Source organism: Hemitrygon akajei, chromosome 6 (assembly GCF_048418815.1).
Source record: "Hemitrygon akajei chromosome 6, sHemAka1.3, whole genome shotgun sequence".
Lineage (NCBI taxonomy): Eukaryota > Metazoa > Chordata > Chondrichthyes > Myliobatiformes > Dasyatidae > Hemitrygon > Hemitrygon akajei.
Window position 1 is genome coordinate 81351780 of NC_133129.1, and position 26452 is coordinate 81378231.

A 26452-nucleotide genomic window follows, 5' to 3' on the forward strand; every position below is an offset into this window, starting at 1 on the left:
GAATATTTAGATAAAAGAGGATTCAAATTTAAATTCATCTTAGATAATTTAAGCAATTCAGTATAAATTTATCCAATTCCCTTGAACTATTTCTCTCCATTTAAATAAATGAAATTGACAAAACTATGTCAGGTCTGATTGACACAAGTTTATTTATTTACTGAGATACAGTGCAGAACAGGCCTTCCAGCCCTTTGAGTTGTACTGTCCAGCAATCTCCCGATATAATCCTAGCCTAAACACAGGACAGTTTATAATGATCAATTAACCTACTAGCCAGTACATCTTTAACTTTGGAAGGAAACCCACGCATTCACAAGGAGGACATACAAACTCTTTACAGATGATGTCGAAGTTGAACTTCAAACACCAAAGCCTTAACTAAATGCATCACGCTATCTGCTCTGCTAGCATGGTACCCACTGAGTGCCTAGATTTTCCAGCAGGAAATGGCAGTGGTGAAGCATGAGGAATTGCTGATAGCAAACAGAACAAGAAATTACTGTATTAATCACACTTTTCCTCAGTTATGATCACTGCAATCAATAACCTGCAGCTTCCCTTTTGGAGCTCAGCTGCTGAACCGCTTGGATGACCAGACACTTTTGTGGTGTGAACTGAAGACTCAAAGATGCAGGATGACTGTGGCACTGTGGGTACGTGCTGAATTGAGGTGGCAGGGCTCGGGCCTAGGGCAGGGAATGATCCAATGTTTGGCCATTGCTGGAACGGACTTGGAGAGCTGAGGCGAGGTGAATGGGGACAATGCAAGGCAAGTGGGACCTGGGCCCTGGCCCGAGAACAAGGAAAAACTTGAGGTTTGGTCAACTTAAGTGGCGGGGTGAATTGGAAAGGTCAGGGTGTCAAGGCCGGAGGTGAAGTATGAGCCAGATCAGCTCACTGCTCTGCAAGGTTTAGCCATCTCTGCACTGAACTGAGTCTGTGGCCTGCAACTAACAGGCTCCTAGATCATCTGTGGTGATGACTCATTGTGTGGCCATGCATTTACTTTCGTGGACTTCAGTTCTGAATGTTATTTGCTAACTTTTCTTGTTTTTTTTTGTTTTTTTTAAAATTTTATTTAATTGAATTTTTAAATGATTACAAGTGTAGAAAAAAAAAGTATGTGACCCTTCCCCCCTCCCCTTAATCCCTCCCCCCTAACTTCCCTATATGAAAAAAATTAAGAAAGAAAGAAAAGAAAGAAAGAAAGAGTGCCTGGTTGTTGGAAGGTCTCCACATGCTCCATGGAGTTCTTAATAACTTTAGTATATGTATTTCTTTCCCCAAGTAACCATTAATTTTCTCTTCAGAGCACCTATATATTTAGTCCTGTCTTTTGTAAATAAGGGCCCCAGATTTTCAAAAATGTTTCATATTTATCTCTTAAGTTATAAGTAATTTTTTCTAATGGAATACAGCCATAGATTTCTTTTTTCCAACAATCTATACTTAAATATGTATCTGATTTCCAAGTAATTGCAATAGCCTTTTTGGCTACAGCCAGCGCAATTTTTATAAATTCTTTCTGATATTTATTAAGTTTGAGTTTCGGTTTTGTCCCTTCAATATCACCTAGTAAAAGTAATATTGGATTATGAGGAAGTTTTATTCCCGTAATTTGTTCCAATAAAAGTCTTAAATTTGTCCAAAAAGGTTGAATTTTAGAACAAGACCATGTAGAATGTAAAAATGTACCAGTTTCTTGTTTACATCGGAAACACTGATCAGATAAACTTGGATTTAATTTATTTATTTTTTGTGGTGTAATATATAATTGATGTAAAAAGTTATATTGCACTAATCTTAACCGAACATTTATTGTATTTGTAACTTTTCTTGTTTGCATGAATTTTTTTACTGCACGTTGCATGTTTGTCTTTTTTTAAGGTGTCTTTGTTTTGTGGCCACCTGCAAGGAGACGAATCTCAATGTTGTATAGTACACATACTTTGATACGAAATGTATTTTGAACTTTGAAATAGCAAAAATTTATCAACTTATTAGAGATTTCTGTCTCAGTTGACTGGCAAAAAGGAATTATCTAGGCAGTCAGCCTGGCCCTTCCTGCTACAAAGAGACTAATTGTCCTCAGCAATGTACTTGACCTCTGATACGGTCTGTGGGAGACTGCAGTGACCAAAGTGCCAAGTGATTATACCTGACTTTCAATACATTGTATCATAAATGCAATATCTTCTGTCAGGTCATAAAGAACACATTTTAGGGAGGTGGTAATATTTGGAGTAGGGGAGTAAAATGTAATAGAAGAGATGGCACTGCATTATTAATTAAGGAGCTCACCAATGTAGGAGGATATCCTGCAAGGCTCTCAAATGAAATCAAAAGGGTAGAACTTAGAAAGAAAAGCATGTAATCACTTCACTAAATATGTACAACAGGACTTACAACAAGGCAGAGGTGCAAATATTCTTTAGTCAGCATGTGATGAACCTGGGGAATTCACAAGTTGTGGAGGCCAAGTTATTGGGCAGCAGAGGCTGAGAAGCAAGGGCGTCAAAGTTTACGAGGAGAAGCCCAGAGAATGGAGTCGAGAGGAAAAATAAATCATCCATGATTGAATGGCAAAACAGAACTGACAGGCCAAGTGGCCTAACTCTAACTTCTTGTCCTATGGTCTTCTACAGGCAAAGGTTGGAGGGATGAAATAATTGGATACAGTAGCAGGGGATTCCGCAGAGTTAACTGGGATTGCCTTGGAGGGAATGGAATTTTAAAAATATATCTAAGAGCTTTTTGAAGATAATGTTATAAGAGGAGAGGCAGTACTGCATCCAATTTTAAGGAACACAGCTGGGCAAGTAATTTGAGAATTAGAGGAAATTTGGAGTTAGTAACCGTAACTCTAAGTTTCAAAGTAGTTTTGGAAAGGATGGGATGTAAATTAAGGGAAAGCCAATTTCTAGAGGGTTATCAGGAAGGTTAGGACTGATTAGGCATCAAATCAACAATCAATGCATAAAGTCAGAGGATATAGGTGAAGTCTTAATTAAATAATCTCATCAGTATTCACTAAAAAGTAAGATACAGTAAATAGTTAATTTGTGAGGGGGGGGGGAAGATGGTGAAATTCTAGGACAATTTACCATTAAAAGTGATGAAGTCATGAGTGAATTAGCACAGTGGTCCCCAACCACCGGGCCACAAAGCATGCGCTACCGGGCCACGAGGAAACAATATGATTTGTTGATATGAAACAATATGAGTCAACTGCACCTTTCCTCATTCCCTGTCACGCCCACTGTTGAACTTGAACGCACATGAGGTCATTACAATACCCTAGTGCCAGGGATCACTGGATGGCCTCAGGCAACTGGCCGCCTCGCACTGCCGACAAGAAATGCCATTGCTACTGGCCTGCAGCACAGACAGATGGGCGTCACCTCTAAACCTGTTTAGCACACCGAATGTTCGCGGGGAACCCGGTGCTAAAATATTCAGAGATGACCTAATTCGGGCTCAGGGTTTCTTAAGTAGCAGAGCAGCTACCTCGCTGCGATCTACTGAAAGTCATCCTTCGAGTCAAACTTTTGTCAGCCAATAGATCCTAACTACCTACAAGGGGGGGGGGCGGGCGTGTGCCCTGTCGCACTCCTTGCTCGGTCGGTTGCTCTCTCTGGACTGCGACCACCGCGGCCCCGGTACAGGGACCTTGTCCTTTCACTGGTGTGTTGCAATAATTTTATATGCTCATACTAGGAAAATATGCGCTGTGTTTAATATTAAATTTGTTAGATAAAGCCTTTTAGAAATGAAATTGAGAGTATTAGTCACTTATAAATGACTTATAGTTGACTAATCACCTATATTCCGTTCGTGATTAACACCACCATCGGCCAGTCCACAAGAATATTGTCAATATTAAACTGGTCCGTGGTGCAAAAAAGTTTTGTGACCCCTGAATTAGTATGTCTAATGGTGGATCAATCCTTAGAGCTTGGTGAAGGTAAATAAGGCAAGGCCAGCCTAAAACCAGATAGTACAGGCTTAACATGAGGGACAAGAGGTTCAGAGGGGTACAAAGATGATTTTTTTCACCTGGATGGTGGCTCAAATCTGAAAAGGGCTGCCTGAGGAAGTGGAAGCTGCAATTCTCAGTACATTTAAAAACCATCTAGTTCAGGGTTTCCCAAACTTTTTTTATGCCATGGACTCTATTTAATAACCATGGGGTCAACTGGACCCCAGGTTGGGAACCCCTGCTCTGGATGAATATTTGAATCACTGAGCTATGAAGTGTACAGAACAAGTGATGATAAACAAGTTTAATATGCATGGGTAAAAAATTTTAAAAACAGCAGATGCTGGAAATCAAAAATACTTTGCAGGGCAGGCCAAATCTGTGGGAAGAGAAACAGAACTTTCATTTCAGGTCAAAAATGCTGTGTGACTTCCAGCACTTTATTTATTTCAGGACTTGATGGTCACCGTGAAAGTGATGAGACATAGTGTGTGGCATGACTATGACTTCCACAAAGGGGAGCGATTTTAAAGTGAATGTTCCCAACAAGAACTGTCACACATGCATGATAAAAAAAAAGATAGCTTTTACTAATTCTTCATGCTCATACTAATGATTAGCGACTTTTAAACCTTGTGCCATGAAACAGAATTTCTAACAGGCTCAAATATTAGAACTTTTCTGTGCGTTGAGTAGACAACACCTTGAACAAAGAACAAATATTTGCATTAAACATTTTACAGCTACTGAGATGGTGGATAACTGTTTGTCAGGTTGGAGGCCAGTGACTAGTGGTGTGCCTCAGGGATCTGTACTGGGTTCAATGTTGTTTGTCATATACATTAATGATCTGGATGATGGGGTGGTAAATTGGATTAGTAAGTATGCAGATGATACTAAGATAGGTGGCGTTGTAGATAATGAAGTAGGTTTTCAAATCTTGCAGAGAGATTTAGGCCAGTTAGAAGAGTGGGCTGAAAGATGGCAGATGGAGTTTAATACTTATAAGTGTGAGGTGCTACATTTTAGTAGGACTAATCAAAATAGGACATACATGGTAAATGGTAGGGCATTGAGGAAAGCAGTAGAACAGAGTGATCTAGGAATAATGGTGCATAGTTCCCTGAAGGTGGAATCTCATGTGGATAGGGTGGTGAAGAAAGCTGGTAGAGGCAGATTCAATATTGTCATTTTTTTTAAAAATTGGATAAGTATATGGACAGGAAAGGAATGGAGGGTTATGGGCTGAGTGCAGGTCGGTGGGACTAGGTAAGAGTAAGCGTTCAACACGGACTAGAAGGGCCGAGATGGCCTCTCTCCATGCTGCAATTGTTATATGGTTACTGAGGTATTAAATTTCGGCTGCTATTTTAGAATCATAAAAGCAGAGACAATTTCAGCAGTTAGATTCTACAAACACTAATGTTATAATGACCAAAGAATGATTTACGAGATACTAGTTGCAGTCTGCACTGCACTGCTTCAATTTAAAAATGCTATCTTTTCTAAAACTGAGTGAATACACATTGCTTTAATTAAACAGGGCAAAGGGATTTTTATTTATTTAGAGGTACACCACAGTAACAGGTCCCTCCAGTTCAAAAATCTAGTGACACCCAGTTTCACCCATATAACCAGTTAACCTAATAACTAGTACATCTTTGGAACGTGGGAGGAAACTGGAGCACCTGGAGAAACCCACGTGATCATGAGGAGAACACAGAAAATCCTTGGGGACAGCGGTGGTAATAAAACCCAGGTCACTGTCGCTGTTAGAGCACAGCACTAACTGTGATGCTACCGTACCACGCCTAAAATTATGCTCCCCTAAGTTCAAGCTAGGGACCTATTGTGTGTGAGGAGAACATGCTAACCGCCTCACTATAGAGCACTTCGTGGGGATAAATTGGAATGCAGAGTTGAGATTACAATCAGCCAAGCAATAATCTGAATTAAAAAAAGGCAGGCTGAAATGACCAAATCCTACTCCTACTTTATGTTTATATCTCAAAATAAAAGCTGAGGTGCAATCATAATTGTTCAGTTGAGCATCCAACGTTACGAACCAAACATGATTCCTATATATTAGTGCACCACGCAATTTCACTTGCAACATTTATTTGGTGAATTTTAGTTTATAAAACATGTACTAAATATTACTGCAGTATAAACGTGCAGATATTATTAGAGACAGTGACCACAATTCCATGACCTTTACTATAGCCTTTACAGGGATAGGAGCAGATGATATTGGAAAGCATTCAGTTGAGGGAGAATTAATTATGATGCTATTAAGCAGGAAGTTGGGAGCATAAGTTGGGAACAAATGTACTGAAAGAAATGGACAACGTAATTCTGAAGGTTGTTGAGAAAGAACTTACTAGACTTCTAGATAGGATTGACCCACGGAGGTAAGGAAAGAATGGCAGAGTGAAGGAATCTTGGTTGACAAGTGGAAAATCTAATCAAAAGGAAGAAGGAAATGTAACGCCCTGAGAAGGGTTTCACTGCTACTGTAATGGCTTCTCTGTAGCAGCAGTGTTTGGGTTATCACTAGAGATAACAGGGGCTTTGGAATGTGCACTGTCCAATGAGGGGAGTGTTTTCTTTCTCGTATGCCCGAGAGTGAGGGATTCACAGTCTTTTTGTTCAGTGGAAGATGGAGAAAGAAGATGCTGGAACGGAGAGGCCATAGACTGCAGGACGGGGTGGACATGCAATGGAGCCGGGAGTCGACGATGCCCGGGGAAAATCGATGGAGAACTAGCGGAGGGGAAAACCTTGAGCTGCAAGGTGCACATTAGACTGTTGCTTTAAAATAGGCCCTTTTGTTTTGTTTTCTTTACTAACCCTCTAGTCAAATTAAGAATCATAAAGCTAAATTGTTTAATTGCATATGGTGTACTGTTCGTTATCTTGTGGTACTGATTTATAACGGGAAAACATCACGCAGCATCCACACAAACGAGATTTCACAAGTTTGGCAGGGCCGAAGACCTTCTTTCCCTAGACTAACGCCGCCAGCTGAACCTGAATTTACAGCTGTGGGTTATCAGTCCAGGATTGATTTCATTGGATACTGTGTGATCGCCCTGAGCATTGAACCACTGGGTTGTATGTTTTCAGTTTGTGCTAATATGGATGTTGCCGGGGTGGAGCAATGGTGTGTATCCACAGGATTACTGGTAACTAATGCGTGCATGTTTAGTGGGGTAGATAATCGTACTCCAGATGAATTGTTAATTTGCTTGTTAAGTATTGTTAAAGCTGTCTGCAAAATTACGATTGTGGGGCGGAGGTTTGATAAAATGGCAGGCACAGACCTCATTTTACTGCAAACTAGAGCAGACATAACAGACAGACAGACATACTTTATTGATCCCGAGGGAAATTGGGTTTCGTTACAGCCGCACCAACCAAGAATAGTGAAGAAATATAGCAATATAAAACCATAAATAATTAAATAATAATAAGTTAATCATGCCAAGCAGAAATAAGTCCAGGACCAGCCTATTGGCTCAGGGTGTCTGACACTCCGAGGGAGGAGTTGTAAAGTTTGATGGCCACAGGTAGGAATGACTTCCTATGACGCTCAGTGTTACATCTCGGTGGAATGAGTCTCTGGCTGAATGTACTCCTGTGCCTAACCAATACATTATGGAATGGATGGGAGTCATTGTCCAAGACGGCATGCAACTTGGACAGCATCCTCTTTTCAGACACCACCGTCAGAGAGTCCATTTCCACCCCCACAACATCACTGGCCTTACGAATGAGTTTGTTGATTCTGTTGGTGTCTGCTACCCTCAGCCTGCTGCCCCAGCACACAACAGCAAACATGATAGCACTGTCCACCACAGCCTCATATAACATCCTCAGCATCGTCCGGCAGATGTTAAAGGACCTCAGTCTCCTCAGGAAATAGAGATGGCTCTGACCCATCTTGTAGACAGCCTCTGTGTTCTTTAACCAGTCCAGTTTATTGTCCATTCGTATCCCCAGCTATCTGTAATCCTCCACTGGATTACAAATGCCAGCGGAGCTGCCTGGTACTATTGGTGCTCCAGATGAGGGGGGGCCGTGGACTATCAGGGAGGAGGAGAGTTTCCTGTAGCTGGGGGCGGAGACTTCAAAGACAGGGTTCTATTATTTCTGAGGAGTGAGGGGAAGGAGTGGGCGGATTTGGAATGTCTAATTAGTCCTCCTCCCCCAGGGAAGAGTGAGAATTCAGAGTTAGTATCCGCCCTTACCTCTCTGGCAAATAAATGGGAAAAATGCCCAGGTCCTAAGTCCCAGCTATGGTAGGCTCCGCCTATTCTCATGAATGAAGCCCACCACTAAAAGAGAAGAAGGGTACAAGACTTGGGTGGGGCAGACCTCTCAGTTGTTAGATGAGTGGCAGTGCCCTGCTGATGTAGGACGACAGAGATTGGTTGAAAGTTTGAGTGGGTGGGCTGCTGACGTTGTGAGAATCATAAAGTCCCAGTGCCCCCTAGCCAAGGCTGCCGATCACTGGAAAATGCATTTGGCATGACAGGGAACCCAAAGGGGCTCATGGCAGGGTTTCAGAACATGCATCAGGAGAAGGGGGAGAAGTTTTCTGCCTTCACAGACAGACAGACATACTTTATTGATCCCGAGGGGAAATTGGGTTTCGTTACAGCCGCACCAACCAAGAATTGTGAAGAAATATAGCAATATAAAACCATAAATAATTAAATAATAAGTTAATCATGCCAAGTGAAAATAAGTCCAGGACCAGCCGATTGGCTCAGGGTGTCTGACACTCCGAGGGAGGAGGTGTAAAGTTTGATGGCCACAAGTAGGAATGACTTCCTATGACGCTCAGTGTTACATCTCGGTGGAATGAGTCTCTGGCTGAATGTACTCCTGTGCCTAACCAGTACATTATGGAGTGGATGGAAGTCATTGTCCAAGATGGCATGCAACTTGGACAGCATCCTCTTTTCAGACACCACCATCAGAGAGTCCAGTTCCATCCCCACAACATCACTGGCCTTACGAATGAGTTTGTTGATTCTGTTGGTGTCTACTACCCTCAGCCTGCTGCCCCAGCACACAACAGCAAACATGATAGCACTGGCCACCACAGCCTCGTAGAACAACCTCAGCATCTTCCCGCAGATGTTAAAGGACCTCAGTCTCCTCAGGGAATAGAGACTGCTCTGACCCTTCTTGTAGACAGGCTCAGTGTTCTTTGACCAGTTTCTTCACCTTTTGGCTAGAAAGGCAGCTAAATTGCTTGCGGCGCAGAGGGGCCAGTCAGGTGGCTGAGGTGGATCAGTTAAGAACGGACCAGATAGCAAAGGGCGCCCAGTCCCAGGATCTGATCACTTCGGGTCTCTGACTGTCTTGTAAGATGTGCCCCCCCCATTTGTTGGGCTGACCAGAGAAGTACAAGAAGAGGAGAACACGTCAGAGGTGCAGGAGGCCTCCGTAAGCAGGGTACAGTCGTCGGTAGTGGTCCCTTGTGGTGAAGTGACCGAGGATAGCCTGCCCCAGGGAGTGGTAAAGAAGATTGTGGCAGAGTTGAGAACTGAGATGTCCCGGTTGTTATCAGCGGGTGTGCCCCCCCCCCCCCCCAATATGATGGAGCTGATAGGGAAGCGGATCCTCTAAGTGGACGGACTATGCAGAGAGCTGTTAGCAGCCAGAGTCACAGGAGAAGGGGAGCAGCCAGTATTGTCTGTTATAACTGTGGTGAAGAGGGACATTTCAAACGTGAGTGTGAACAACAGGAAACCCTTCGCAGAGTGAGCCCCCGGGTACATAAGCAGAGAGAGTCATTGGGAAAACTTAAAATAAACCCAGTGAGAAGAGGGCCTGGCATATCGGAGGGACACATTCCCAACAATGTATCAAGGAACACCCTAAAGCAAAGAACCGTATTCCTGAAGGCTTAGTGGGGCCAAGTTCCAGTGTATCACTATAGATAGAGGGTATTTTTGCTAGAGCTATACTTAACACAGGGTCGCAGGTCACTTTGCTGTATTGTTCATTTTACAACCAGTATTTGGCACATTTAACATTGACGCTATTCAGTGCACTAGAGACCTGGGGTCTTACTGCGGGTGATTATCCGTATGATGGTTATTTTGTCAGTGAGGCAGGAGTTTTCATAGGCCAATGTGGGAGTGGCTGAGGCCCTTGATACATTAGCGCTAGTTTGTCTGGACCCCGTGGAGAAGGGCGGCATTTCAATTCTTCTGGGGACCAACACTCCTATTGTGGGGAGGCTCATGGGAGCCTGCAAGGAGAAAGCTGGAGAGAGCTTCCTGAGAACATTGTCCGTTCACCCGGTGTTTCAAGCTGCTTTTGAGAAAGTGCATAGCTGCATTGAGCCGGATAATGAGTTTAGACGAGGGACTGCATGGTTCACCCAGTCCAGGGCAATCATGTTATGGCCCGGGGAAGTAGTGAGAGTAACAGGAAATGCCAGATTTCCCAGAATGCCCGAGAGCAATGCCCTCTTGGTGGAAGCTCCAGATGACCACAAAGAGGATGGGAGTGCCTGCTGGGCTGCTGGTGAGGAAGCTGGGGCTACCTGGGAAGCATAAGTTGGCTGACGACTGAGCGTTTACACCCTATGTGGTGGAGAGTCAGATGCCAAACCTACTAGTTTGCCGGGTGAAACCAGAGGATAGGAATAGGTCTGTCGAGATATTCTATCGGAACTACCTTCAGCCTCTAGAACAAGAGGTGCAGGTTGACCCAGAGCCTACATTGAGTAACAGGACTCTGCAGCGACATGGGGCGACTGCAGGACCAACAGCAGGAGAGATTAGGCCTGCCCCTGCCCGAATGGGATACTAATTCAGAGGATGAGGAAATATGGGTGTGGTATATGCTGCCTTTTGCTAGCTCCCCACTGCTTGAGGAAGAGTCTTCCAACCCTTCTCACGCTGAGTCAGGTGAAATCAGGGGAGCTATGTGTGATCAGCCTGGGTTGCAGCAGGACCCTGCAAGGGATGAAGTGGGGCTGAGCTAAGGAACAGAGGGGTCTGAGTTGCATATGGGCAAGAGCGGGGTAGACCAGAAGTATCCCCGGCAGTGTCCGAGCATGAAAAGGTAGATGAGGGGGAATGGAGATCGCAAAGAATTAGGAGACCACTGGATAGGCCAGCCTATGTAGCACCGGGGGAACAGAGTGTGGCCCCTACTGCTGTGGGGAGCTATGTCACTGCCTTTCACAATGAGGGGAGTGTTATCTTTCTTGTGTGCCCGAGAGCGAGGGATTCACAGTCTTTTTGTTTGGCGGAAGATGGAGAAAGAAGATGCCGGAACGCAGAGATCATAGTCTGCAGGACAAAGTGGATGCGGAATGGGGCCGGGAGTCAATGATGCCCGGGGGAAATCGATGGAAAGCTAGTGGACGGGAAAACTGTGAGCTCAAATGTGCACGTTTCATCAAAATGGGCCCTTTTCTTTTTGTTTTCTTTATTAACCCTCTAGTCAAATTAAAAATTATAAAGCTAAATCATTTAATTGCATATGGTGTACTGTTCGTTATTTTGTGGTACTAATTTGTTATGGGAAAACATCACGTGGCATCCACACAAAAGAGATTTCACCAGTTTGGCAGGGCTGGAGACCATCTTCCCCTAGACTAACGCCACCGGACGAACCCGAAGGTTATAGAAACAAGATCAGAAAGGGTTCTTAAGAGTTATCGGGTCGCCAGGAAGGAGCAGAAGAACAGACTTAGGGGAGTTAGAAGTGGATATGAGAAGGCCTCGGTGAGAAGAAAGGAAAATCCCAAGGCATTCTACACACACGTGATGAACAGGAGAATGATGAGTATGAGTGTAGGACTGATCAGGGATAAAAGAGGAAACATACCCGGAGTTCAGAGGTAGGGGAGGTCCTTAATGAATACTTTGTATCAGTATTCACCAGTGAGAGGGACCTTGATGAATGTGAGGTCAGTGTAGAGCAGGCTAATATGCTGGAAAATGTTGACAATAACAAGGAGGATGTGCTGGAACTTTTGATGCCCACTTCTCATTGTTAAAATCAGGAAGGAGGAACAGAAGCCCAAAGGAACACACTCCACGATTCAGAAACAACTTCTTCCCCTTTGCCATCTGATTTCGACATGGACATTGAACCCATGAACACTACCTCAATACTTTTTTTAAATTTCTTGGACATTGCTGGCTTTGCCACATTAACTAATTGCAACCACGTGCTCTTAAAAGCACAAGTTCATTAGGCAGATTATGAATCACAGAGCTGGATATTTATCTCCTCCTAAAAGGGTTCAATTTTCTCCAAACAAACCAACTACAAGTGCCAGAATAACCACAAGCAGCATCACAACAAGTGACAACCTGCAATCACTAAGGAGGACTGATTGTCAGCGTAAGCTGCTTGCTCCAATCCAAATCAACCTTCAATTCAAATCCTACAAGTAATCATCTTCAAGAGGGAGGTGTTATGGCAGGCCAAAACAACCAACGCCTCTTGGTCAGCTAACACCAATCCCAGGCTGATTTTCACTAATTGATTATTGTTCCTATGAACATTTTGAATGCTCTAGAGTAAGCCATTTAAATAGTTGTGCTTTGGGATGTATAGTTGGGGTTTTGAATTTTGAGATTTTGTAGTTGCATGGTTTTATTAAATAAAGGAGTATTTTGAGTTGCAGTGTTGTCCTATCTGCTGGCTTCGGGTCTCATCAGTAGTTATAGGGGAGTAAACAAAACACATGGCAACACACCTAGTCCATGCACTGGCAACTATCAAAGTGACAGACCACATAGTTATCTACATGATCTGCATAGTTATGGAAAGCCCTCTGAACGTTGACTACTTGCCTCTATTACCTCCATCAACTTGACCCAAAATATGAGCGTTGACTGAAACATTGCCACAAGAACTTCAATGTCAAAATTATAGGTGAAGCTGAGAAATAAGAAGAGGATGATTACATTGTTTTAGGCCTCTAAATAGTCAATGGGAATTAGAAGAACAAATATACAGGGAAACAAAAATGTAGGGATATTGTGCAGAGTTGTAAGAATAAAAGAGTTCTCATGGTTGGGAGATTTTAACTCCCCTAACAAAGACTGGGATTGCTATTCTGTTAAGGGCTTAGATGGGGTGGAGTTTGTTAAGTGCATTCAGGAAATTTTTCCTTGGACAATATTTTGGGAAAGGACAAAGCTCAACCAACTCTTGAGGAACAGGGTGCAGCAAATGACTGAGGTTACAGTGGAGGAGCACCTAGTGACCAGTGGCCAAGTTCTATTAGTTATAAAATAGTCAGAGAAGGGGAGAGAACTGGTTCATCGGTTCAAGTTCTAAATTAGGACAAGGTGAATTTTGCTCTTATTGGACAGGAGCTTGACAAGCATTTGGAGGGTTTTTAAACATGAAATAGTGAGAGCTCAGGGTCGACATGTTCCTTAATGATTTATTCCTCCACTGCTTTTGCTGTGGAGAATGACATAACTTTGGAACCAAGAAAAGGGAGATATTGGGGACTGTTCAAATTACAGTAGTGGAGGGCTGGATGTCTTTAAAGATATGAAGATAGATAATTATCCAGGGCCTGACCAAGCATATCCACACACACCATGGGAAGCTAGAAAATAAACTGTGGGAGTCCCGGGTGAATTACTTGCCTCATCGTAAGCCATGAGTGAGACATCGGTTGACTAGAAGGTAGCAAAGATTGTGTCTTTATTTAAGATGTGTGACAAAGAAAAACCTGGGAATTATAGACTAAAAGTCTAACATCTATGGAAGGCAAGTTACTGAAGAGGATTCTGAGGAGTAAGATAAACATTCAGTGGCCACTTCATTAAGTAATGATTGGTGGAATGATTGTTGGTGCCATATGGAGTGGTTTAAGTATCTCAGAAACCACTGATCTCCTGGGATTTTCATGCAAAACAGTCTCTGGAGTTTACAAAGAATGGCGCAAAAAAACAAAAAAAAATCTTGACTTCCAGTCAAGATGGCACCCGTGTACAAAATTTCTTCGGTCAACATCTGGATAGATCATTAAACCACATATTTCATTTCTTTGATGCCTTTCATGCTTGTTTTTCATCTTGAAAGTGATTCTGAACTGTTGGAGCCTGTAAGTTGCAGTTTGGACATCATTTGAGTGTTTCAGTGTCTGCAGTCTCTGAGGGGATTTCGGGAGGCTGCCATTTTTCCTCAAGCCTTTTTTTAAAATCGGCTGGGGGGAACCGCTCTGCTGCCAGAGAGGGGGAGACTGCCTTTTATCACTGGTGAGATTGCTCTGCTATGGAGAGGGGAGACTGCCTTGTAACGCTGGTGAGATCGCTCTGCTACAGAGAGGGAGAATGTTGCTCAGGTTTTCTGCGCTTTGGATGTGGACTTGGATTGTGGACTCTTTTATATACTTTTTTTTGTATTCTGTGTTTTTCTCGGGTTTTTTTGTGTGCGTGGGAGGGGGATTGGGGATTAATATTCCTGTTCTGTTTTCATTTGTTTTTCTTGTGGAGGAGGGATTTGGGGGTTGATAATTGTGCTGCCTTTCTTTTCTTTCTTGGTGGTCATGGCTAACTGAAGAAGAATTTCAGAGTTGTATACTTCGAAAATAAATGAAACTTTAAAGTACGCCTGCTCCTTAATGCAAATATCTAAATAGCCAGTCATTTATCAGCAAATAAATGCATAAAGGCATATAGATATGGTCAAGAGGTTCAGTTGTTGTTCAGACCAAACATCAGAATGGGGAAGAAATGTGATCTAAGTGACTTTGACCATGGAATGATTATTGGTGCTATACAGAGTGGTTTGAATATCTCAAACTGCTGATCTCCTAGCATTTTCATGCTAAACGTCTCATGAGTTCAAAGAGAATGGTGTGAAAAACAAAATAAAATCCAGTGAATGGCAGTTCTGCGGGTGAAAGCACCTTGTTAATGAGAGGTCAGAGGAGAATTGCCTAACTGGTTCACGCTGACAGAAAGGTGACAGTAGCTGGAATAACTCAAACAACAGTGGTGTGCAGAAGAGCATCTCTGAACACACGACACATTGAACCTTGATGTGGATAGACTACAGCAGCGGAAGACTACAAAGATACTCTCAGTGGCCAGAGTGTATGCATATCTGAAAAAGACCAGATTTGATCAGGGGTAGTCAGCATTGTTTTGTGCATGGGAGATTATGTTTTATGAACTTGATTGAGCTTTTAATCATGTGATCAAAAATTATGAGAATGAGGATGGTAGGACTGTACTGTGTAGATCTTAATAAGGCATTTGATAAGGCTCCACATGGTAGGCTACTCTGGCAGGTTTAGATTGCACAGAATCTGCAGAGAGCTGGCTAATTAGAAACACAAATGGCTTGATGGTAGAAAACAAAAGGTAATGATAGATTGCTTCTCGGTCTAGCCCATGATTAGTGCTGGGCCCATTGTCATTTATCATCTCCATCAACAATTTAGATAAGAATGCAGAAGATATGGTTAGTAAATTTGCAGATGATACTAAAATAAGTGGTAGACAATGAAGAAGGTCATCAAAAATTACAGTGGCATTTTGATCAGCTTGAGTAAGTGGAATGAAGAATGACAAATGGAGGTTAATTCATATAAGTGCAAGGTGTTGCATTTTCAAAAGTCAGATCAAAGTAGGACTTTCACAGTGAAGGGTAGGATACTGAGAAGTGTTGTAGAACAGAGGAATCTTGGAATACAAGCACAGGACTCACTGAAAGTGGAGTCAAAGGTAAACGGAATGATGATAAAGGCTATGGTCATCTTAAGTCAGAGCATTGATTATGAAAGTTGGGAGATCGTGGGGTGGTTGTACAGGATACTGGTGAGCTGCACTTGGAGTATTATGTTCAGTCCTGGTCATCCTGCGTTAGGAAGGATGTTATTAAACCAGCAAGACTAGGGAAAAGAATTACAAGGATGTTGCCAGAATTTGAGGGAAAAGTTGGACAGGTTAAGATTTTATTCCTTGGAGCATAGGAGATTGAGAGGTGATCTTACACAGGTGCATAAAATCATAAGGGGCATAAATTTTCCAATTTAGGGAAATCAAGAACCAGAGGACATAGGTTTAAAGTGAGAAGGGAATTTAAGGAGCATTTTTTTTAACATAAAAGGTGATATTGATGTGGAATCAGCTGGCAGAGAAAACAGCTGAGGCAGGTACACTCTTTTAAAAGAGCGTTGGACAGGTCATGGGTTGGAATATTTTGTAAGGTTATAGGCCAAACACTGACAATTGGGACTAACTTAGTTGGGGCATTTTAGTTGGCACAGACTTAGTGGGGCTGAAGAGCCTATTTCCGTATAACTCTATAAGATGCTGCAGCACCTTAGAGACAATCTGTTGACTTCCAGAAATGCTGCACAAGTTCTATCAGTAAGGAGAAAAATGGAGATAATCTTTCAGCTTGATGACCTGAAAAAATAGGCTTAATTTAATTTGCATCAGGCTCGAGATTGCACAAGGCATTATTGGTGATTAATGAACAAGAGATTTAAAAATCGAACGGGGCCTGTTGGGACTTTTCAGATGGCTTGAAATCATTGGGCAGTTAGGCACTTGGCAAGGGCTAGTAAAAAAAAAGTCAGTCTTAGGAGGAGCAGCCATTGTAGGAGTGTACAGGATAGAGTTGGGAGATTGAGGCTTTGGCTCAAGAGACCTCAGCAAGAAGAGGCAGAGGCCAAGGTAAATTTCCAGTAAGTTTCTTTCTTTCCTTCCTCAATTAGAGCAGTGGAAATACCAGTCAGGTCAGTGGAATGTTCCTCCTGCAGGATGAGGGAATACAGGGAGATCTCCAGTGTCCATTGTGACTACATCCATAACAAGTGCATCCAACTGCAGGTTTTTAAGAGATTGCATTAGAGAACTGGAGCTAGATGAATTCTGGATCATTCAGGAGGCTGAGGGGTTGATGGACATGAGATACAGGAAGTAGTTACACCTAAGGTGCAGAACAAAGATAACTGGGTGACCATCATAAACAGGTTAAGGGAATAACTAAGCTAGGTTAGTCACAGCAGCCAGGCCTCTGACACAGACTCTTTCTCTGTAGCTCAGAAGGGGAGGATTGGGGGGGGGGGGGGGGATGGAGAACAGGAGAGTATTAGTGTTAGGTAATTCAACAGTGGGGGACGGGAGATCGTGTGGATGTAACAGAAACTCCCAGATGGTAAGTTGCCTCCCAGGTGTTAGGGTCAGAAATGATTAAGGTCGGATCCACGTTATTCTTAGGGGAGAGAGAACTTAACGAAGGTGAGGTCAACGTAGAACAGGCTGATATGCTGGGAAATGCTGACATTAAGAAAAAGGATGTGCTGGAACTTCTGAAAAACATAAGGATGGAAAAGACGTCGGGGCGAAACAAGATACACCTGGGTTACTACAGGAAGCCAGGGAAGAGTTTTGTGTCTTTGGCGATGATCTTGGCATCCTCACTGGCCATAGGAGTGGTGCTAGAGGATTGGACAGTAGCAAATATTTCTCCTTTGTTCAGGAAAGGTAATAGGGATAACCCTGAGAATCATAGACCAGTGAGTTTTACATCAGTGGTGGATAAACTATTATGGAGGATTCTTAGAGATAGGGTTTACGATTATTTGGGGAAGCATGGTATGATTAGGAGTTGTCAACATGGCTTGGAGAAGAGTAGGTTATGCCTCACAAGCCAGGGTGGTTTCTTTGAGGAAGTGACAAAACAAATTGATGAAGACAGAGCAGTGGATGTGGTGCATATGGATTTTAGCAAGGCACTTGACAAAGTTCTCCAAGGTAGACTCATTCCAAAACCCAGATGGCATTAAATCCAGTAAAAATTTGGCTGTATGAATTCAGAATTGGTTTGTCCAAAGAAAGAAGAGGGAGACTGCAGATGAACATATTTTGCCTGAAGGTTTATGACCAGTGGTGTTCAACAGAGATCTTCTCTGGGACTCTGGATCTCTGGGACTCATTGCAATATTTATAAATGACTTGGAAGAGGAAGTTGGAGGCTGGGTTAGTAAGTTTGCAGATGACACAACGTTTGTGGAGTTGTAAACAGTATAGAAAGTTGTCGTAAGTTGTAGTGGATACGATGCAAAGCGAAGCAGAGATGTTGCAAATGGAGCTGAATCTGGAAAAGTGTGAAGTGATTCACTTTGGCAGGTCGAAGTTTAAGACAGAATACAGGGCTAATGGCAAGATTTTTAACAGTGTTGAGGAACAAAGCGCTCTGGGGGCTCATGTCCAGTTGAGTTCTGGTCATCTGAAGGATGCGGAAGCTTTAAAGAGGACGCAGCGTTATAGGCGGATACATTGGTGACATTTAAAAAAAGCTAGAAAAACATATGGATGAAAGAAAAATGGAGGGTTACATGGGAGGAAAGGATTAGACTGATCTTGCAGTAGCTTAAAGGGCTGGTACACCATCATGGGCTGAAGAGCTGTATTTTGCTGTACTGTTCTCTGTTCTATATTGGGAGAACAAAGGCAGTGCTTGTGATAGGATAAAGATTAAGAAAGTATGGATTACATGGATTGGTGTTAACTGAGAGAAATGATAGTTAATCTGTCTTGAAGAGTTGTAAACATAAGGAAAGAGCAAGAAACAACCATAAACAAATGGAACACCAATTTACACAGAAAATCCGAAATTAAGGAGAATACAGGACAAAGCTGCAGGTTAGCAACATCTGTGTAAAGGGAAAAAAAATATGCTGTGCATCAGCATTAGCAAGAAATAACAAAGTGAAAAGAACACCTACAGATGCTGTAAATCTGAAACAAAAACAGAAAATGTTGAAAACCAGGCAGCATTTGTGAAGAGAGAAAGAGAACTGATACCTCAGGTTAACAATTGCAACCCCACACCAAACTTCCCAAGTACTTACTCCAAAACTGACCAGTTCTGAAAGAAACATTGAATCCTGAAGCATGCCTAGATTGATAATGATTTGCTGATTTTCGTGTCTATACTAGTTTCATTACATCAATGTTAGAAGCCAAAGACAAAGATGGAAACTTTTCAAGTAATGTTAGAGAAGTTATTTCATAAATTTCACACCCATTATGCACTTTTATACATGTTTTCCACTGTTCGGTTATTATCTTCTTCAGTAGTAACTAATTTTCAATTTAATTACATCTACACTTTTGAAAAGTGCTCTGATCTTCCATCCATACTGTTAAAGTAGATACTAAATAATGATGGACTTATCACAGCTCAACACCTGTCTTTTGCCAATCTGAATTAATCGTCCCCACTGTTACTGCTTTCAAAATTGTAGCAACATTGTTTTCCATTCTGTTCATTCCCTCCTGACCTCTATACTCTAATCATGTCCAACATGCAGTTCCAATACAGTATTTAGCACCTTACCAAAGGCCATCAGAGATCCAAATATGTTACATATACTCCAACCTCTGTTACGTATTCAAAGAAATTTTCAGTTGTTCAGATATGATCCTCTCCTGTGATACGTAGTAAGTGTTCCTCATTAAGTTCATTTCTACATTTTTTTTTATGTTAGACGGTATACTTAAGTAAAGATTCCTTTCTCTTTCGTATCAACGTCATTAAGCTGATTGCCCTCAATTCACTGGAACTATTCTTTTGCCTTTCCCAATGTAGTAAAAATCATTTACCGTCCAGTGGTCCTTTGGCTTTTTCATTAACATTAATGAATATTAATGTGCTCATTTTATAGCCTCCACTATCTCTCCCATTTATTTTAAAATATGTATCACTGTAATCCATGTTGACCACACTTTTTACCCTCTATAGGTTTGATTAATTTTTCAATGACCTCCTCCTTTTCCATCTGAAATGCTTTTACATCTTTTTGATCTCTCTAAATAACATCCCACCTACCAGATATTTTTCTCCTCACAGCAAAATAATCATTGAAATACTTTTTCCTTTGCCAAGTTTTTTTATACAGTATATAGGTCTCTCAGTGGTCATAACTATATCATTCTTTTGTCGTTTGTGATTTAAGAATTCCTTATTATTTCTATTAACATTGTTCAAAGATATTTGTTTGTCTTACTAAGGTGTCTGAATATACCTATTACTCGATTAATACATTAGGAAACAAAATATTTGGAATCCAAATTCCAAAACAGTACCAACAATTAAAAAATAGAAAAAATTGTTTTCTAATCAATTGGAAGATATGGAGACTGATCTCCCATTTTTCAACCAACGTGTTCCAGATGTATACAGTACATATAAAATCAAATATTTTGATAAAAGTTACATACTCCAAGTTACAGGAATGTAAGAATTTTGAAAGCAGCAGATAATATTTAATAGTAAGATTTAGAATGTTTAATACCTACTGTAGTCTTTGTTGAACCTGCAATGTACATAAATCTGACTTGTATTCTGGCTTGAAAATATACCTACATAAAACATGTTAATTTTCCACACTGCTTAATCATTTTAGACACATAAATGCAAAGAAAAAGCGATCTTTTTAAAAAAAAAATCTTCACTTGGAATGGTCCGTTACAAAATCAATTTTGACTTATTTTTAAAGTCAATACAATTGCAGATGGTAGAAATCTGAAATGTAAACAGAAAACTCTGGAAACCGTTAGCATGACAGGCAGCACTTTTTCTTTCTCCATCAGCCCAGCCACATCCCACAGCCCTACACTTTACATTTTCCTATGCTTTTATATTGTACTATCTTAGTCAAATTCTCTCTATATTAACCTATTGACTGAAGTGCTTCTACACAATATCCCCACAGTGACCCCTGCCTCACCCTGTCACAGATGTTCCCCTTGTCCATTCCATCCTTATCCACCCCCCCTTCAAAACTTATGATTTATTTTCTTTTTTCTCCAGTTCTGATAAAAGGTCCTTGATCTGAAAAATTAACTCCGTTTCTCTTTCCACAGATACAATCTGACTTCTTGAGTTCTTCCAATATTTTCTGTTCTTATTACATTACTAATTCTATTCAGTAAATCTATACTAGTTTAAGAGTATGACCCTTCGGGGCTTGTGTTAAGTTTTGAAAATCACAGAATTCTGACTGTGAATTCAGCTCTTAGTTTTCATTGCAAGATTTCTCCCTTACCATATTTCGTGTTGGTGTTGGAGCCACTTGCTGAGCAGTCTTCACTATCATTTCTCCCAAACTCTCAGCAGCAGTTTCTTCAGAGTCACTAGCAAATAAATATAGTAGGAAAATATATTTTTATTGTACAACAGTTAGGAGTTTCAATCTTATTGCAAAAAATGCAACTGTAAATACCCCCTGAATGAAAATTAATAACAGAACACCTCATTTTCAACCATCATTCAATTAACATTAGTTCAATGACGGTGTATAAAACATACATGAAATAATTAGTGTGGATAGTTCTTAATTTAAAGGATGTTAAACAGCTTGTAAGCATCTGGTAGCAAACTAAAGTAGCTCATTCAAAATTTATCTATCTAAATTAAGAGGAAAAAAATTGGTTTCTCCTCCTGGATCGACATGTCACAAGATACTAAACTGACTTAACAGGGTTGCCTGGGAATCCTTAGCTGTCAATGGTGAATATGCAAAGGGCCAGCAAATTAAATCAACCTGCCAAACTGTCAATTTCAAGTCTCATGACTGCATGAAAATGGCATCATGGAAAGAAATCATGCATTGCCTTAGTCTGGATTTCCTGGCATTAATTCAAAAATTCATGCAGTTGGAGCTAATTTCACATGCAAATTTCAGTCAATGAGCTTGAAGCAAGACATCCCATGACTATTCAAAAATCTGACAGGATTTTTTTCACCCCTAAATATGAAATTGACTGTATATGAAATCCAATCTCCATTTGCTTACAGTTTGCATATCTACACTGACCCATCTGCAGGGCCAAGTTAATGAGAACAGTACCTGGCTCCAGATGCATCCTCCCACCCATCTTTACTGAAGTGCTCGAAGACATTGCTCATTTTCTTGATAGATCGGTTGAGAAGTCTCTGGTACCGTTTCATGGAATTATTTTTCTTTTTTTTTGCTCTTGGATTATAGGTTACGGTTTTACATGCACAACTTCCAGTGGTGCTTCCCTCTTTTGATCCAGTATTCATGGTGGCAGACTTAGATGCAAGAGCTTCCTGCATCTCCTGTATTTTCTGCAGCAACAATTCATTCTCTTTCCTCAAAAGTACCATTTCTGCAATTTGCCTTTTTAAGCAGGAAACTTCTGTTTTAAATTCATCCATCATTGCATCAAGTTCATTCTTCTCCTCCTTAATTTGTTGATTTCTCATCATTAGTTCTCTTATTTCAATAGCTTGATTTTCTGATTCACTTTGAAGCTTGTTGTAGGCAGTTTTCAAAGAAGCTTTGGCCTGTATCAACTCCTCATTTGTTTCTCTCAAATCTTTGGCTTCTTTCTGAATACTTTTAAGTTTCCTTTCCAAATGGCTAATCTGAAATGGGAAATCAATTACTTTAAGATTTGCTTTGAAAAGATGCCCAACATTGACCAGAAATGTAGTGTCCAATGATTTAGTCCTGATTGGTTCAGGTTATAACAACTACCTAATCCAGATGGGCAGAGCAGATTGGGAGATAACACCTGTGGCAACTGGGATACCAGCCTGAGGCAAAATAAAGCTCAGAACAGTGGTGTTTTGAGCAGCAATGCAATTTTAACTCCTCCCTCTAATAAGTGTCCAATATTTGCTCCATAGTAGTGGAAAACAGTTAACACCAAAAGGGAAGAACACGTTTAAGGAAGGGGTTGAGGAAGCAGCACTGCATCAATACTGCAGTAAACGACTAATCCCATTCCACTGCTGCACTGCAAACAGCAAATAACACGATGGGGCAAGAGTCAAAGCTGTGGTGCAATAAACATACACACAAGAACAACATCTTCAATTAATCATCAGCTGGATAATCTGGTTTTGTGGAAGTTTATTGATTACATAATTAATATAAACATTTTTATCTGTGATGAAAGTCAAAAAATAAACATTCAGAATTTATCCATTCAATAGACAACATAAGATAGATTGGAACAGTTTGATGTTAAACAAATCTGAGTTTTTACTATTCTTGAAAGAAAATAACATTTTAAAATATGGATCCTATAATGTTTTTAACAGTTAATCTGTAGTAATCGCATTTTCAAAGAGTGTCTTAAAGGACAATTCAGTAACATTTTGCAGGCATATGTGTTCATTTTTAAACTGCAAGGTCCATATAGAATTAAATATACGCAGTTTAAAGATGAAGAATATATTCCGACTGATCCCTCATCTTAAATGACTTGTACAAAAAGGGCTATAGCCTGTAATACTACTCACAGCTGCTGTCAACTTTTAACAGCCTATTACACTAAAGAATACAAAGGAAAAGGTGCTCATACATTTCAAGCCCAAGTCTATTAGACATTTTTATGCCACACAAAACCTCAGCACTATAATGCATCCAATATTAATATCTGAACGCACAATTCAGTGCTGTCAGATTTGGACAACTATACATTTTATCATATTATTGTCTCTTTTTAAGACAAGTTAAAAATACATTAAAAATGCCTACAGGGTTCTTACCCGAGGCAATTGTCCTTGTCTTTTTCAGTTTAACCTGCCTCCTGAAAGTAAAACATGCAACCCTTCTGAAAATTACAGTTATTTTCTCACACTGGAGATGATGAAATGAAATAATTCCTCTGACATCCCTGGACTATAGTACACAAATTATTTCAATTACTTGTTTCTGTTGAAGTCAAATGAATCTGAGCATTTCCTGTGCTGTACATTATTATATTTAACTTGATGTTTGTCATTCTGTAATAATGCGATGACAGCTTTCATTACCTGACCATATGGCACTTGTTACAACACACAACAGCATCATCTCCTCTAAATTATTCCCTACAAGTTAATACACAATTTACAAACCAACAACAACAGCCCTCAGCTTCCCTTTACAGATATCACTGGTACCTTTAGGATACATTTGGAATTCATAATAAATGCTGCAAGAAGTGTGCAAAATCAAATATATTTTCTGCAAACAAAAGGTCTTTGGATTACCCTTAGCAGTCATGAAGCTTGTCATGAGGAATTTTATTGCTACTTTGTCTCAGTGGCAGAAAGCCACAGTTTTAAAATTAAATAGTTTGCAGATTAAAATATTACTATTTATAATTGAATTTTGCTTCTATACTTCAAGACATATATCATAATTGTCATCAAAAGGAAAATGTCAAGAAGCTTGCAACACAGAAGTTGATACAGGATGAAAGATATTATCACAAATGTATGGTGTCAGGATTAGGTAAGGCCCAATAGAGTTTTAAAATAATAACTATGTTAACATAAAGTATATTACAGACTCTTCCTGAGTGCAAATCTTATAAACACTATCAGTTACCCAGTTCAAGAAACAGCCTGTTTTCATTCCCTTTGATTCAATGCTCATTAGATAAGATGCATTAAAAGCATCTTTAACAAAGTAAAATGATCCCAAAGACAGAACAAACAGTGAAACATGGGCCACAAAGGAGATATTACCGGAGGAAGTTGGGTCAAAGATGTACTATTTAAGGAGTATTGTTAAGGAGGGATATGAGGTAGAGAGCCGGTGTTAAGTGAGTGTTTTGCAGAGCTTAAGGCACCAGGTAGCTAAAGGCACAGCCATTAAATTCAAGGAAGCTCAAGGCCTGAAATGGAAGAGACAAATCTCAGTAGTCTGTACTCTGGAGGTTATGACATTCACAAATGCAAGGCCTGTTATCATATTTGAAAATAAAGATGAGTATTTTAAAACTGAAGCACTGCTTAACTGTAAGTCATTGCCAGTGAATGAGTATAGGAAAGAAATGAACTTGACCTGGTGTAATGTTAGGACAAAAGCAGAAGAGTTTTGGATGTGCTCAAGCTTATGAAGTAAGAAACAAGAGAGTTCACAAACAATGTAATGAAACAACGGTCTTAACAAAGGCATACATAAGTAACCTGGCAGCAGGTAAATTGACATGGATGGAGTTGAGTGACAGATTAAAAGTGGAAAACTGCAACACATGGAACACAGGTAATAAATAAGACAGGTGGCCACACTTGTGACTCAATATTTAGTGTGCACAAATTCCTCACTTAGTCCAATACCACCTTTGATAGTAAAGAGAATCCCTAGCTTTTTCCATCTACTCCTGATAGTCCTTCTGAAACTAAACTCTATTCCCTTCACTCTAAGTAGTAGTATAATGAAAAGTTCAAAGTAAATATATTATCAAAGTGTATATGTATGTCACCATATACAATCCTGAGATTTATTTCTTGCGGGCAATCATAAGAAGCACAATAGAATCAATGAAAGACTGCAACCAACAGGACAGAGAACAACCAATGTGCAGAACAAAAACAACAGTGCAAATACAAAAAGAGAGGAGGAAAAAAACAAAAGTGATAATAATGATAAATAAATAAGCAATAAACTCAGGAACATGAGATGAAGAGTCCTTGAAAGTGAGTCCATAAGTTGTGGGAACAATTCAGTGATGGAACGAGTGACATTATTCCCACTAGTTCAAGAACATGGTGGTTCGAGGGTAATATCTGCTCCTGAATCTGGTGGCACGAGTCCTGAGGTTCTTGTACCTTGTTCCTGATGGCAGCAGCAAGAAGAGAGGTGGTGGGGATCTCCGAGGATGGAAGCTACTTTCCTGTGACAACTCTCTGTACAGATATGCTCAGTGGTGGAGAGGGCAGCAATGGAGTTTTTGATGTGCCATTTCCAGCCGTTCAATTGATTGATTTGAAGCATGTGGGAACAGCAAGCTAGATTCTCTGCAGAATCTTTCTCACATCTGTGGCTGTCACAGAGTGCCTGCTCACCTGGAAGGAGGTTGCTTTTCTGGCTGGTGTTGTGTTGTATGCCTTGAACTGTGAATAGAAGTTGTTTAGAGCATTGTACTTTCCCTTTACATTTGATCATCCAAAGTGCAACAACTCACATTTACCCAGAATAAATTCTATTTGTCATTTCTCCACATATATCTGCGGTGGATGTATATTCTGATATATCCTTTGGCAATCTTCCTCTATCCACAACACCACCAATTCTTGTTTATCTGCAAAGTGACCGATCCACCGAATCATGGACCTCCAACCAGAATAAGAACCATCAAACCACTACGCTACTATACTCTGCTTACAATGGGCAAGCCAATTCTGAATCCAAACTGCCAATTCACCGTGTATCCCATGCACCTCAGTCTTCTAGATGAGCCTACCATGAGGGACTTTGTTGAATGCTCCTTTTTAAATCCGTATCTACCGCTCTATCATTGTTCACCTTCTTAAAAATCTCATTCAAATTAGTAAGACACAACCACGCCTGCACAAGCCATGCTGTCCTGAAAGTGGCCATTTTTCTCCAAATGTTCAAAATCCCTATACCTATGAATTTCCCATTGCTTTGCCTCATAGTTCCTAGTATAAATGGCCAATCCTCAATAAACTGCT

General features: G+C 40.7%; 1 protein-coding gene across 6 annotated transcripts in view; it reads right to left on the reverse strand.

The window, feature by feature from the left end:
• cntln (centlein, centrosomal protein) overlaps window positions 1-26452 on the reverse strand; it is a 540355-nt gene that overhangs the window by 232592 nt on the left and 281311 nt on the right. For all 6 annotated transcript variants that reach the window (XM_073048674.1, XM_073048672.1, XM_073048671.1 and 3 more), the window contains 2 exons: window positions 21861-22402; window positions 21057-21144 (listed from right to left, as the gene is read on the reverse strand). In XM_073048674.1, coding sequence (XP_072904775.1) covers window positions 21057-21144; window positions 21861-22402 — 630 coding nt within the window. The remainder of the gene's footprint in view (window positions 1-21056; window positions 21145-21860; window positions 22403-26452) is intronic.